This window comes from Scophthalmus maximus, chromosome 17 (assembly GCF_022379125.1).
Source record: "Scophthalmus maximus strain ysfricsl-2021 chromosome 17, ASM2237912v1, whole genome shotgun sequence".
Classification (NCBI taxonomy): Eukaryota; Metazoa; Chordata; class Actinopteri; order Pleuronectiformes; family Scophthalmidae; genus Scophthalmus; species Scophthalmus maximus.
In genome coordinates this window covers 8,674,791-8,690,061 of record NC_061531.1, presented here as the reverse complement: position 1 = coordinate 8,690,061, position 15,271 = coordinate 8,674,791, and the positions used below count along the sequence as shown (strand labels likewise).

The following is a 15,271-nucleotide window of genomic DNA, read 5'->3' as shown; positions in this document are numbered from 1 at the left end:
TCACACAAATAATTTTTTTAAGAAAATATGCTTGAATTTATAAATTTTGTTCTGGTTCCAGCTACTTGATTACGAACATTTGCCAAAAATCTTAATTTTCTATTACTTGAAAAAAAAAACATCTAATCGTAAAAAAAATAAACAAAAAAGCAAGTATGAACATGTGACTTTCAGCTCTAACACATTATTTACTTTTTCAGATGTTTACACCCATGACCAATAACGAGTCATAAATAATCATCATCCCCAGCTATGAGGGAAATTCATTCTGGTCAATATTCATGTAGCATCAATACAAGCAGAAGTATTGTAAAAGTCTTTTATTCAACATTTTGTTTCAACGTTTAGGGAAGGAGGGGGTTAACCAAGGGCAGTATACTTGGGGAGGTCTCTACTTAGTAAAGTCCATTTGAGAGCAAGAAAATTTATAATAAAAATGTTGGCCTTCTATATTGCATTTGGCTTGCCCATAAAGTGTGTATCCAATGTGACCATTTCATCACCTCTACAATTTATTGATCAAACTATCTCCCAAAACAAAAACAAATAAAATAGAAGTCAGCCCTTTCGCATTTTCCTCCAAAGTCATATAAGTAGCAGTAGTAAAGAAAACAGGGTTTGTATTTAAGACTGCAGTCTTTTTGTCCTGTGGAGAGTGTCAACAGTTTGTATCTCAGCATCAGAAGTCAGCGAATTGTGATGAAAATTTGCGTCAGTCCCATCCACATAAACAATGTACAAATGAAGATTTTGAGACTTGAAAAAAAAAAAAACATGAACCAAGAGAGGTGAGAGTTTGTACTCCCGGAAATCCCAGTTCTTTTCTTCTTAGTCGGTTGTAGATGATAAACAAAGAGACAGGTGTTGCTATGGTCCAGAGTTTAGTAACAAACTTGGCATTCTGTGCTAGACTGGCCAACAGAGCTGACTTTCTGGCTGACAGAGGAAAAGTTCTCGAGGATAATGGGTGGAGAAAAAAAAGCGGCCGGACCATCGTGAGAAAGACTAGGACTTTTTGGAGTCCTGTGTGTTGCGTTTCTTGAGGTCACTCAGGTCCACTGGTGTAAAAGCTGCAAGAGCAGGCAGAGAGAAGCTGTTAATAAGATCCTTTAGTGGGACAGTAGGACAACCAAATCTACTTCACTAATATGTTACAGTAACTTACAATGTAGGTTAGGATTTGGGTTCTTCTCCACATACTCCTGTGGTCCACGGTCATTACGTTCACTATTCTGTGTTGATCTGATGTCTCTGAGCACAAACTGCCAGGCTGAAGAGGGGGTAAAGACAACAATGCTTTTTGTAACATTGAGGAAATCTTATCAAACTGTGGAGACCGGTAATAACAAGTTCAACTTAATGAAGGTGACATGTAGTTTAAGTATCCAGTTTCACTGAGTCTGAGACACTGCAGAAGAAAAATCTGACTGCCAAGCGTAAAATGCTATGATGTTGTTAACAAAATCATTAACATTTAAGCTATGATGTTACAATGTAACGTTAGGATAAGCTATTATACAAATACATGTTACAGATCACTACATTGCTGTTATTCTTTTTTTAACTAAAGGAGTCTTTTCAATTCATCACATCAACCATTCCACTAAAAAGACGATAGCTGGACTTTGAAAAAAAAATTGCGAACAGCATACCTCTAAATATAAGCAATGAGCAACATGTCAACATTTGGGAGCATACTTACTTTCATGTATAAAGCGCACATTTTCCTCATGTGCAGGGGTGAAGAGCTCCCCACTGTTAGTAGGGGATCGGGGGCTTGAAGTCCGCTTGTAACTATTCACCATCCTGGGAGCAGATGAGCTTCATAAACATGAAAACAGCAACATTAGCTGCACAAACTAAACATTTGTTTCATTAATCTTTATTTACTGCAAAGTAAATTTAACACAATGTTCTTGTGTGGCAAAGCCCTAACACAGTTCATACTTGTGCAGGCATTTATTTATTTTTCTGCTCACCTGGTCATTCTGTTTGCAGTCTGTACTCGCTCCTCGCTCCTCTATGGTGAGTGGGTTTGACGGACACAAAGGTTCAGAAGTCCTCGGCTGGATTCTTTAAATAAACAAGAGTGACAACTTAAGCATCCCGCATGATCTAAGAAGCCTGTTCCTAACATTGCAAGTGCATTTACTAATGTAATGTACTTTCTACTGCTTAAGTCACAAGTTACTCAAAGAAACTTATAAAATATGATAAATTGTTATAATTTTAAATTACCCAGCAGTATATACAAGATGGTATGAGAGACAATTAATTGGTATCTATTTTTTTTAATTGTAGAAAATTTTCAAGTGTAAATAGCAAATATTTAATGGCTCCAGCTGCTCAAATGTGAAGATGTGCTGCTTTCCCTTCAGATAACTTTCAACATCTTCTAAATAATTTTTAGGGTTCGGACTTTTGATTGTACACAACAAGCATTATGAAGGCGTCACTATTTTCTGAATTTTTACAAACCAGGAACATAAACAGCAGGATAATCCATCACGAAAATGAACATTGGTTGATCCTTCATAAAACAGCCCAAAGTAACTGAAATAAATGAATCTAATGATAACATATTATAATAGTTTAGGGCTGAAGCGATTACTTGATTCATTGGTTAACTGAGCTTAAGAAAGATAATCAGTAACTATTTGGATAATTGATTGATATCTCTGAAGCAAAAATTAGTAAAACAACACCTAAATATGACCTGATTGCAGATTTACTAATGAGCGGCTTTGTTTTCCATCCACCACTGTGGATGGAAAAGAAATAACAAACAAAAAAAGAACATTTGAAGGCGTCAGTTGTGGCTCTGCAAAGGTCTGATCGGCTTTTCATGTTCCCTCGACTGAACAGTGAATCAATTCATTGAAAGAAAGGCAATTGATCCACAACGTCACGCCTCCCTACATCATAACGTCCAGCCCCATATTAATAGAGCAGTCCCAGCTTTTGGTTTTTGCTCAGTGTTACTTGAACTTTAACCTGAAAGTCATTGTGGATGGTTTTCCCTTCAGATGTGATCTTAAGCCATGGATGGTCAGAAGCCATCGGAGGACGCTCACCGAGCTGCGTCCTCCGATGGCTTCTGACCATCTGCTACCGTGCGCGCGACTGCTGTTAACGTCGTTAACGAGGCGGAGGTGAACTGAGCGTCTGGGGCGAGCGAGCCAGCCGAGAGGGTTTTGTTTACGTTTCGCCTTCGGTCGCCTTCGGTCGCGTCGCCGGCGCCAGCGAGCCGAGCCCCGCACGCCGCCGCCGGCCCCGCCGCGGACGGACTGGTGGGCTCGACTGGGAGGTCGTTGGAGGCGGTGGGGACCCGTGTGGCCCCGCGGCCACGTCCCGAGGGGCCGCTAACTATAGATCTGCTGACACAATACTTCTAGCTCGCGTTAGCCAGCTAGCTGCTGATTTACATTGTCTGGGCGTACGGGTTAGCTTCAAACGGCTAATATCGCAACAGCGCTGCCGGTACAAATGTGTATGCGAAGGGACGCGTGACCCGACGGCCACATTTTAAATACGACCCACCAAAGAACGCATCGTCAAAAGATTCCGACCAACCTTATTTTTGTACAATCTTTCCTTTCGATTCCTTTATTCAGAGATTGTGTACGCCGTTAGACCTGGCTAAAACGTTGCCAATGCCAACGAATCATTTCCGGGAGAGGACACGGAAGTGAAAGCTCTCTATAATAATATAATGTAATGTAATATAATACAATATAGTATAATGTAATACAATATAATATATTCTAATATAATACAATATAATATAATACAATATAATATAATATAATATAATATAATACAATATAATAAGTGTCAGTATATATAGTAGTTAATCTACATCTTTTTACACCTGTTTTAAAACTTTCTACTTCTAATAAATACATTACAGTGTTTTTCATTGTTGTCACTGTATTTCAATTCTTATATTAATCTCAAATATCAGGATTAAAAATAAATATATGTATAATTTGTGTTTCCATTTACTAGTATCACAATTGTAAAGTAGCTACATAAAAAAACAGACTGAAGCTGAGGGGACAGCTTCTGCCCCAAGTATTTTTATATATACGGTAACAGCTGTTTACATAGAAAGGAGGACAACTGTTGAAAAGCTACAGCTTGAAGTGATGGTGGTGAAAATACCAGTGTTATCTCTCTCGTTCTCAAACAGACTCCACAATTGAAAGTCAGTCATATTTACAAAAGGTTTCTTTATTTATGAAAATGTACAAAAATAATTATTGAAGAGAAAATTATAAGACTTTCATTGCTGAGATTCCTACTTTCCACTACAGAAACCAACAGCAATGCATCAGGGAGGAAATACTGCAACAGTAGAAGTGCTTGTACAGCAAAACATTGACGTTTCTTTTTTTTTTTTTCATTCCCGGCCTATCTATAAAGTATCAATTATTAATTGGGATGATCCTCTTTCTGCCCAGCAGTGAAGATACATAGCTCTTTGTATAAGACACAAACATCGAGGCTCAAATTCTATGTTGTAAATTGAATATACACTAAGACCGCAGACTGGAAGCTCAGTGCAACCAGCTACTTAGATGCTTAACACTAACACAGTTGATATAATGCTGAAACGGACATGTTTGTGAGGATAGAAAACTAATTACATTTTCTTCAGAATGGACTATACATCACAAGTCAAGATGGCATTTCAGTGACACATGTTTGACATTGTGGTATCTTAGACACTCATAGACATTAACCGTATGAGGACAACACAAATTGAATTAAATTTGTGTTGTATTCACAAAATAAAGTCAAATTAGATAATACCAGACAAGACCTGAAAGGGAGATACAGCCTAATTGAGTTTTACTTCATGGCTAAAATTAGAAGAAGAAAAAAAAATCTCACAGAAAATTGTGCTACACTGAAACCAACAAACGGACCCACCACCTTGGTTTACAGGATCAGTGACATGTCCGAGTATAGTCATCTGTGGGCCTGAGCTCAAGGTTCTGTCCTCTCTGCTGCTGTTCTCTCTTTTGTCCATATGGTGGCCAATCACACGCAGCCAGCCTCAAACAGTTTGGCCAGCTCTTTGCATTCTGGGTCGATGAGGTCTGCTGGCTTCTCGCCGCTCTCGTTCTCCGCCTCTGTGCTGGCTCCAATCGACAGCAGATAGCTGAGTGGACAATGAAGCAGCGTATCGTCAAACGAATGTTGGACTCTCATGAACAAAAAGCATCACATTGTTTGTCGTTTGTGCAACTGATCGTCTTCAGTGACGTGTGGATGTGTGTTTTCATTGTGTCACAAGAGGCTTCAGAGACTTCAGAAATAAAAGGAACTGTCAAAATTGGTATTACTTCAGCTCTTCTATGTGTTGTGAATCAGTTTATGACCTTATAGTTTCACCTAAGGGATTTAAATAAAACAAAGCATGCTGATATTTGTATAATGTATATTATCTCCACTGTCTTGCCTTCTTAATCCCTGGGCTTGCCTCGTAAAATGTTTTTACTTACTCATGATGCTTAGTCACTTTTAATATGTATTGCCAAGATTCCATGCCAACATACCAGTATCATATACAACTACAGTTTGTCAAGTGATTTGTCTGAAGATGTTGTGGTCAAGTGACCTGTTATTCTTCTTTGGATTTTTCCAACGCCCATTATATATTCTAATTTTGACCCTCACATTAGTGTCGTTTCAAATGCCTCTAATTGTCCTCCATAATATTAATACTTGACATTTATATTTTGAAGGACATACATTTATTTTTGCCTTTCAGAAATCTGCAGCAAATGATGAAGACGTACAGTGTATGATTCGGTCTAAATTGCTTAAAGGCCCAAAAGTTACCTGGCAATTTCTGGGTAGCCATCACTGCAGGCCATGTGAAGTGGCGTCCAGCCATCCTCGTCTCTCTGATGAACATCGGCACCATATTTCACCAGCAGCTTTACCACCTCCAGGTTTCCTGTCAGCACAGCCTCATGTAGTGCTGCCATACCTGCACACAAAACTAAATTAGTCGTCTGCAGCGACACCGCTGTGCACAGACATGCAGTCAGGTGAGGTCACTGTTAACATCAAATGATGCCATAGTTCCTAAAGGTGGATCTGATTCATTTTGGGGGGTTTCGATGCCTGCAGGGGAATATTGCTGCCGGACATTTGGTAAAGTAGAAACTGAGGGAAGTTAACTGACCTGAGTGGAAGACTGTATCCACACGAACCTTCCTCGCTCGCATGAACCGACCGATTTGCTCCATATCCCCTCGTCTAACAATATCCTGGAAGACGATGTCATTGGGGAAGTGCACTGTTCTCTTTGGCGGTGTGACTGGTATTACAGGTGCAGGACTCTCCTGTGCTTTTGTGCGACGTGTTGAACTGTACCGCGACTCTTTGCCATACGAAGGGATGTACGTTGGTGCTGATTTGTACGTGGACGTGTAGTGCGATGGCGTGTACTGTGTTGTGCTGTACTGTGTCGGGGTGTACTTTGTTGTGGAGGCATATGTGGATTTGTGTTGCGTCGGCGTGTACTGTGAGGGGCTGTAATATGTGGGTGTGTGGTACGTTGGTGTGTACTGTGAAGTGCGTGTGTATGTTGACACTGGTACATGGTAGTTGAACTTCATCACTGCGGTGGTTGCGGCTCTGCCTCCCCCTCTGCTTTCAGCCCAGGAGGAGGGAAGTGAGAAATCCGTGAGAAATTCACAAATCCAAGAAAAGGGCAGTATCCTTTGCGGTGTGTCCTTTTTGTCCTCTCCTTTCTTGTCTCTTTTATATATCCAGACTGAAGTAGCCGCTGCTGCTACTAACTTTGTTTCGAACAAGCACTTTTCAAAATCCTTTGCTTCACTTCACTGTGTCCCAGTCCCCTTCTTTTGGCTTGTGTTGTCCTCTTTTTCTCGCCTGCCGTGAATTTCTCCCGTCTGGATTTGAAATGGTTTGCACGCACAGTGTGTTTGCTGCTGCACTGGACCGTCGTCTGATGGGGCGAGTTGGTGGTGCCCCTATATACCTTCTGCGGGGCTATTTTGGGGCCTAATATCCAGTGACTTCAGCTCAGAAACGAGTGGCCCTTGTACAGCTCCTCCCACTGCATAGACACACGTCCACTGACACTTCACCCACCCCTAGATCATAAAAACTGTTTACAAAGATGTTCTCCTTGTGTCTTGCGTGATACACCTTACCACATAAACATCTAAACAACTAAGATAAATATCAGAACCAAAAATTGCCAGAAGCAGACTATGCCTCAAATTGACATTTGTGGGAGGCTTGGAGCCAAGTCATATGTCTATTTTGGGCTATTGGAAGTGGTTAAGTGCATCCGTTTTCTGTGAATCATGTTGTTTTGGAGCTTTTAGCCACTGAGACGTATTGCAGGATAAATAAACAACATCAGAGGGCAATAGCACATGATTTCATCTTGGCATGTGTTGTTGATCTGTCTGCTTACGTCATATCTGATGGCGCAATATAATCTCAGCATCACTGCTTTGATTCCAGAAACAGTGACAAAAGTATTTTTTATTTTGCAACGTAGAGAAGATTTTAGGTCATGTTTCAGAATTTTTTCCCAAGGTCAGTCAAGTGCCCCCGAGGGTTCTCACTCCTTTCGCTCCTGATGTTCCTTCTTGTGCTCCCTTTTGACCTGCAGGTTCGTCATGTGACACATCACGCTTGCCCTTTGCATCATAACCAGATACACCAATAAAACGCTCCCACTGAGGTAATGTGCGGGAGTGCAGTCACGACCGGCTGAGAGGGCAAAGCGAGTAAATGTAACCCCTCCCTTTGGATACCACTGAAGAGTCACATGGGTTGCCAGAAACGCAGCTATTTACAACACTGAACTTTTGGCATTTGCAGCAGTACACGCAGAAGAAAAAAATCTTTTCATATGGATTACTATATGAGAAGATGAATTTAGTTTTATGAATGCAAAATATTATGATCCACACTGTTTTTCATCACTATAAGACAGAAGTAAGCGGAATGGTTGCGGTACCATTGTGGTTGTGGCACCAGCTGTCCCCACACAGACAGGGCTGGTTATAACTGGTTCACAAAACCGTCGGAGGACGACTCGGGCATCTCACTGATGCTTGTGTTTCTCAACACAACTTCGAACACTAGAGGCATGACCTTTCTCAAGCCCTTGATCTCCTCTGTTGTAATTTGCATCTATTCGAACGCACTGCTGCATATTCTGCTTTATTATTCAGTAAACATTTTAGACATTCATTCTGCGTCACTTTCAGGGCGTCTGCAACAACCAGCAGTTGTGCTTTGAAGACTGAGAAGTCAGAAAACCTGCAGCCAGCTAAGGTCCAAAAGAGAAAGTGCAAATTATTTACAGCACATTAACACTTTTTGTGCGTTATTCAACCAGAGTAGGGAGAGAACAGGACTCATATACTGCAAATGATGGATGAATCTCTGTTGTGTTAAGAATTGACCCCAGCTCTGAATACCATTGCAAATAATATCCATCCCCTCCCCGCACTACTGGGGGGGGGGGGGTGCAGGGGAAATGGAGCTCATGTCTAAACAAATTGAAGTGAGAGTATTTGAATGTTCACAGCTTGAGGAAGAGACTTTTAAAAGCAGCTATCCGATTTCACAGTGTCTTATATGGTATGGTGGGGGTGCAGGGGCGTGCGTCCCCGAGCCACGGTGACACTCCTTCAAGCTTCCCTCGCTCCTCTGCCACAGCCTCACCTCCTCACCAGAAGAAACAAGAACCCCAGCATGTGGAAAATGTTTATTTGTTACAGCCCGGTGTTAGGCCCACTCTTGGACACATGCCAGAGAGGGGTCTCACACGCCTCCCGCTATACATAGTCTCAGGCTGCCCTCCCCTTTCCTACCTGCCCTTTAGGGCGCATGTATCAATCCGTCAAACTACCAGGAAGTCAGAGCTGAAAACATTCAGGTGCATGGATGGAAAAGGGACCATTCTAATGTCAGAGCTTTCTACGCTGTGTGGTGTCTTGAGCTGGAAGCAGTTTATGAAATATCCTTGAAGTGTTTATTTCTAATGGCACCATGTAAACACCCAAAAGGCTGTAAAAAAATGTATCCAAATTCATAAAATAAACACATTTCGTTGTGTTTTGACTTCCAGGTGCTAAACTAATTAAGAGAACAAAAGTGGGAATGAAAATATAATTTACAACATCATCATGTGGTGTGTGTGTGTGCGAACTTGCTCTCTAACCATTGTTTCTCTTTCTTATGCACATACAGTATACTACAGACTGATTTTCAAAATAGGAAGAGTTACTACTGATACCGTTGATTCTGGAACTGATAATATGTTGTATTGGACTGAAAATGAATTTTGTGGTATCACACAGTGACTTGACACATTCACTCAGAGAATGAATACTTTGTATTAGTGCTGTCTCTCTATATTTTCATTTCTTGTACATACATATTTATATATATATTTTTTTTCTTGGCCTTTAAGGTTTTACTCTTAATTCCATATATTTTCATAGTATTTGACTCTTTACTTTATAGTCCTATTTCGTTGTATGTTTACTTCATTAGGCATCTACAGGCTTTGAATCAACACAAAATGTAATTGTGACGGTCTAAAAATGTTTGTGTCAAATGTTTTTTGGCCATCTTAATATCAACAAAATATGATAGACAATCTGTTCATATGCTCTCAGCACGATACATTTGTTGCCCCTAAGTAAAGTGTCTCGGCGCAGAGGGCCACGTATTCACTGACAAACAATTCAGCAGACTTAAAACTGAAGCCAAAAGACTGACAATTCTAATAGCAACCTGTTGCAGAGGCTCAACATTGGGCATACGTGCTACAAAAAAGCCAGCTATGCATTCCTTAACAATCAACGGACTCGCGTGATGCAGGTAGGAGGTAGCTCGGTGACACCATCTTCTAAAAATAGGAGCAGCGAAGCGTCCGGCGTGTGTGTATTGCATGTTATGAATCCAGCCTGCCGGCCCTTTCTATCCTCCACCCTGTTGCGTGGCATTACAAGCCATTTCTCAGAAAACACCACCCTGTCCTGAACACATGCAGTCCCATGGGTGACAACGGGTATATTTCTTACCATTTGAACACACCTCCAACACTGACAGTAAACACTTGAGAAATAAGTCTGTGGCTGGATTCTCACAGGCCCAGTGGGAGATGCTCGCTGCAAAGTATATCTGGTTACGGCACGCGCAGGGAGTATATATAAATATAGTAAAGTTTAATCTAAACCAATTGGCTAAAAGTCAACGACTTGTCAGCGATCCAGACTTTAAATGTGGCACATTTGCCCTGATACTCAGTCTCCACATATAAAAACCAGAGTAGAGTAGACCAAATTCAGCCCTCATGTCAAAACTGTATCAAGTACTAAGCCAACACTTTACTCTCCACATCCATGCGAGGTCGGACATGACTTCAATTTCGTCATCTGAGGGCAAGGTGCGTCCAAGCATCCTCCAATTGTTACCAGGGTAACAACTGTGTCAGAGCTGGATGAAAATTAGGATTTGAATTTGAAGACAGGCCATTTGAGGATGTCCGTCGCTACCCTCAACTCCACAATTGGTCTTTAAAAATTATACAGACAACAAAATCGTAATTCACAGAGGGGTTGGCTGCGGTGGAAATTCCTGTGATAAAAACTCAATCTGAGATTTATTATCACACTTAGTGTATAAGTGTGTGATCACAATCAAACAAAGTATATCGGACTGTGAGCACACTGAGGTGCCTTCGAGCTGGTGACTCATACAGTTTGTGCTGTGCTTATATCATCGAAGGAAACTGGTCATTTTTAACAATACAGTCTCCAGCTGCATCGGGATACATGACGTCGACCTTGATGATGCAGTAAGTTTCTGACGATCTTGTATGTGTGTTTACACTGGGGCAAATTTGCACAACAATGTGGTGATGTGAAAGCATTCTCTACATATCTTCTTGCCTGCCACATCTGCTCGGGCAAGAGGGACGTATATTCCATCATCAAGGGATACGCACGGCTCTGTGCAGGCGTGCGTCCATGTAGCCACCGATTCGATGTGGACTATGAGGACACAAGGCTCGAGGGGCCGATATTGCACATGCCCATCTCCAAGCGGATTCCAAGGGCACTAGAAAGAAGTATAATAAGAACAACTATGTTTCTGTGGTGACGGCAGCTGTCTGTGTACGTGTCCGTGGACATGTCCGTGTATGTGTCTGCAGAGGATCACAACTGAGGCTTAACTGAGGCTTTCTCCTTCTGTTTTAATGGCAAAGACATTCAGAGGATACTCATATCCAGGTAACTTTCATAGAGCCGTGGTGCCCATCGGTATTTTTGCCACTAAGCTATTCCGCCATTTGCTGTTGAAAATGAGCCCGACTGCCAACTGGCCCTCATGGTTCCCATGCCTCTGGACACTCCCAGTCATGAGCACATAGTTTCCACGGGAATTTGCCTATATTCATTACCACTGACTGACTGAGTTCTTGTATGCATTTCTTTAACATTATGCCAAATAATATATGTTTTCTAGTGTGATATGATTTACATTTCTTTATATTTGAAATGAAAAGCATACAGAGTCAATTACGATTGACTTTACGATGTCAGAGAGTTGCCTTACAGATACTTTTAATCTTTTTACAGTCTTTGTACATTTTATATACAAACTTGGACCATGTTTGTACTTAATGTAAAAAATATATTCAACTCCATTATGCAATGGTGGAAATATGTCAGTGGTGATTTCTGTAAGTGAAGTCATGAGACATGAGTTATATTTCTTGCAACAACACATTTGACCTCATAATATACAGAGATGTGCTGGAACTCATGTTCAATTCTTTTTGACTTTTGAAGTTATGAAGTCTACTAAATGTAAGTTTGTTTTGGGTTATTACAACATTGACAGCCCTTTGCAGCACATGTGTTATCAAATCGATAAAGAGGTTTTCTGAGTTTGCCTGCATTTTGTCTGTTGGCATGTGTTCCCAAGGTGCAGTGCGTTGAGCACTTGGGCCAATGACTTGATGGTGGAACGTAAATCCTGCTTTTATCCAAATAATGTTCATCAATTTTGAAATATAAAACAAACTGACAAATAATGGACACAAAGATACAACCTCATCTTATATGACTGGAAATAAAGGCAATGTGCTGCATTTAAACTACAAAACAACAGAGTCATTTTTTTGCATCACTTAAACATAATTTGAATAGTTTCAAGGGGGGCTTTCTATGATTAGTTTATTTGCAGTGAGGTGAACTGCTCAGCCTGTGAAAAGAGTGATATACTATCTTCTGTGGGTCTGGAAGAGCTTTCTTAAAGTTATTTTGCGGGGGAAACAAAAAACAATTGATGAGGTTCAACACTTTTGGAAATTAATCCGGAGGGATTAAATGAAATTTGTCTAAATGTAATCTCAAATAAAACCTATTTTCAATTCATCATAATCATAAATTACTATCACAGCTATTATGCCGGCCTAGGCAGTAACAGGTGCAGACTGGTGGGGGTGAATGGACTCTGCAGGATGCCCACTGGGAGTGTTAATGTGTTTTTTGTCCCAAGAGAAATAGAATTGTTTATATAAATGTTGACATAAGAACAGGGGCGGGCGTTTGAGCCCACGCAGCCACTGAATGACTCCTCATAAACACTGTCGTATTTGCCAGTGTCCCAAAATTTAAAAAAAGGCTTCCAGTACAACTGTGAATAAAATGTCCCATGAGAAGGATCAAAGCTTTTACAGACCGTTCAGAATAGCTATTAGTTTGCCATCCAGTGGGTCAATTGAAGACCTGGGATAAAAGCTTCTGCCCCACAGAGGGACGCTATTGCTGACATTGACCAAGTGTGAAGAACGCTGCGGCGCTAAGAGTTATAGGCAGTAAACAGGAGCTGCAGCTGTCCGGGACACACCGTGAGAGCAGGAGGGCTCAGACTTAGCACAGAGGGGAGTGGGAGAAGGACCAAGGCTGGCTGGCTGTTTGTGTGAGGATAGGGTTACCCTGGCTCAGGCCTGCGTCCATGGAAAAGGAGGTCAGAGGTCAAAAATTGTACATAATTTGTTGATGCCTGATTGCACAATGAGGGCATGCGTTTCAGTCGGGAAGCGGTCAGTGATTGATGAAGGATGTGTGTCCACCAGCGAACCTCCTCCGCATGCTGCTGTGCGCTCTTACCAGTTTGCACACAAGGTTGTGGTGAATTAATTTCCTGGATCTGGGAGAGCTTACACAATTTAAGACAGAGGACATCAAACAGGTTGACTTTCTAAGTCTACCCTTTACTTAGTATATGAAGGACAATGAAGTGTCACATTCATATGATGGCGTGCCTGGGCTGCCTTTAGCCTGCAGCCTTCATACAGCACAGAGGCCTGTGGCAGCTTGTCAATGACAAGAATAAAACATATATTTTATGCATGCACGTAAGTGAAAGTGGAAATAGACAACTTTTTGAATAAACCTGTCATTATGATTTTAAAACTGATGTTGCCTGTCGCCTCTCTAAGTGAGGGCAGCTTCAAAACTGACGATTACCTCTTGGTCATTTTCTATTCCCTCCGCATAACAGCATGAAACTAACACCTTTACAAGTCAGTTACATGCATTTATTATTCACATGACTTCAGACCTGAGATGTTCTTTACTGCAGTATTTCCATATGCAATGTCCCAGCACAACTCTTTAATGAGCGTTGTACCAGGAGCGTGCTACGCGGAAAGAAAAATGGGCCATGAAATACCACAGTCCTGATAAATAGCTCTGCGGATATCAAATTATTTTTTATTTTTAGGGCTTGCCATTGAATCGAGGTCATGGTTTGCATATTGTGTAGACCGATTCATATTTTAAAACAAATTAAGAAGCGTCGAGGCAGCATGGTGCTGCAGTGCTCAGTACTGTCGTCTCTCTGGATTTGACCTGGGTGGCTCCTGCCTGCGTGGAGTCTGCAGGATGTGAGTCTCCTCCAGGTATTTCAGCTTCCTCCCACAGTCCCAAGACATGCAAGTTAGGTTGATAAGCAGCTTCTTTTTGCCCACAGGTGTGAATGTGAGTTTGAACGGTTGTTTGTCTCTACACGTCAGCCCACGCGATCGACCGACGACCAGAGTGTAACCTGCATCTTGCACCGCTGACACTGGCATTGGCCTCGGGCCCCCTCTAGGATAACAGGTATATCTAAGGGATGGATGGATATCAGAAACAATAATTACCACTTTTTTACTGACTGTAATATCTTTTTTAATGGAGAGAGGCAGGAGATTGTTTAAAAAAACAAGTATATTGCACTGATCTACTGAAAAGACAGAATCCTCCTCATCTGTTTGGACCACCTTGATTTAAAAGAATGTATTAATGGAAGAGTGGTAATACTACAAGTATAAAGATAATTGAATCTCTGGAATCGAGTTGACAAATGTATAACAGGGATAAAAACTAAAAATATCATACCGACGAATTTTGTTTTCAGGCTTTCAAGTCCATTTACAATCTTTAAAACAAGCTGCAGTGACAGGCTCCGTATTAGGACGTGTGCACACCGTGGCAGACCTTTAGGACGATGTGTAGAGACAACTCGGCCTTAACTTTTACCAACCTTGGGGTAAAATTCCTTCACATCACCACAGTGCACCAGCACATTGCCACAGTGGAAGCAGACGGTAAAGTTAACAATCACGAGTTTCATTCTTTGATATCGTGGTGGCCACACCGCATACTGTAGATACAGTCCGTGCTCACAGTCGGATACTTTGTTTGATGAATGTGCTCACACAATTGTTAGTGTGACAATTGTTTGTGAGTTTTTATTATAGGATTTTCCACCACACACGTTGTTCTCGTCCGTGTAGAAGGCGACTGCTATGCTGTTCTTTTAGAGCAGCTGCCTCCCCCGTGCAGAACCACTGCTGCTGTTTCGTTTTTTCCGATGAACAGCAATGCGGTGTGTTGCTCAAGTAGGAGGCATATACATGTTGAGATATGGTCAATCATGAAGGTTCGCTCTGGTCTTCAGCAGCAGTAGGATTAGGTTAGGTAGGGTCCTAAACTCGGTGGAATCCAACCAATACAAACCTCTCACAAGTACAGAGAACTTTAATTTCTGTGTAAAATAACATCACTGAGAAGTGCAAATATGTCCACATAAGTTTAGGATAACTTATTGGTGGCCAAGAAGAGCTCTGCGACAGAACTGTCCCTGTGCAGGACGAAGAGAGATGAGGCCTTCAAGATGACCTCATTGCTGCATCTGA

At 41.4% G+C, this 15,271-nt stretch overlaps 2 protein-coding genes across 5 annotated transcripts; both read right to left on the bottom strand.

The window, feature by feature from the left end:
• Positions 1-305: 305 nt before the first annotated feature.
• On the bottom strand, positions 306-3,703 carry mcrip1 (MAPK regulated corepressor interacting protein 1). Of its 4 annotated transcripts, none has more exons than XM_035614276.2 (5): positions 3,574-3,703; positions 1,980-2,073; positions 1,703-1,806; positions 1,166-1,270; positions 306-1,070 (listed from the first exon to the last, which is right to left on the bottom strand). In XM_035614276.2, the coding sequence occupies exons 2-5, from the start codon at positions 1,985-1,987 to the stop codon at positions 1,006-1,008; spliced, it is 282 nt and encodes a 93-aa protein (XP_035470169.1). In that variant the 5' UTR covers positions 1,988-2,073; positions 3,574-3,703; the 3' UTR covers positions 306-1,005. The 4 variants fall into 4 exon arrangements, with proteins under 4 accessions (XP_035470169.1, XP_035470167.1, XP_035470170.1 ...); XM_035614274.2 differs by having other exon boundaries at positions 1,703-1,821; positions 3,574-3,702; XM_035614277.2 differs by lacking the exon at positions 3,574-3,703 and adding an exon at positions 3,203-3,354.
• Positions 3,704-4,212: 509 nt separating this feature from the next.
• ppp1r27a (protein phosphatase 1, regulatory subunit 27a) lies at positions 4,213-7,001 on the bottom strand. The gene is made up of 3 exons (XM_035616528.1): positions 6,200-7,001; positions 5,851-6,001; positions 4,213-5,167 (listed from the first exon to the last, which is right to left on the bottom strand). The coding sequence occupies exons 1-3, from the start codon at positions 6,633-6,635 to the stop codon at positions 5,047-5,049; spliced, it is 708 nt and encodes a 235-aa protein (XP_035472421.1). The 5' UTR covers positions 6,636-7,001; the 3' UTR covers positions 4,213-5,046.
• Positions 7,002-15,271: the final 8,270 nt, after the last annotated feature.

Coding starts and splice junctions, on each gene's coding strand:
- ppp1r27a (XM_035616528.1), bottom strand. CDS start 6,635: ATGAAGTTCAACTACCATGTACCAGTGTCAACATACACACGCACTTCA. Junction 6,002..6,199: donor GGATACAGTCTTCCACTCAG/GTCAGTTAACTT, acceptor TTTTGTGTGCAG/GTATGGCAGCACTACATGAG. Junction 5,168..5,850: donor GGCTACCCAGAAATTGCCAG/GTAACTTTTGGG, acceptor TTGTCCACTCAG/CTATCTGCTGTCGATTGGAG.
- mcrip1 (XM_035614274.2), bottom strand. Junction 1,271..1,702: donor TGTGCGCTTTATACATGAAA/GTAAGTATGCTC, acceptor CCCCCTCTTCAG/CCTGGCAGTTTGTGCTCAGA. Junction 1,071..1,165: donor CCCAAATCCTAACCTACATT/GTAAGTTACTGT, acceptor CTGCTCTTGCAG/CTTTTACACCAGTGGACCTG.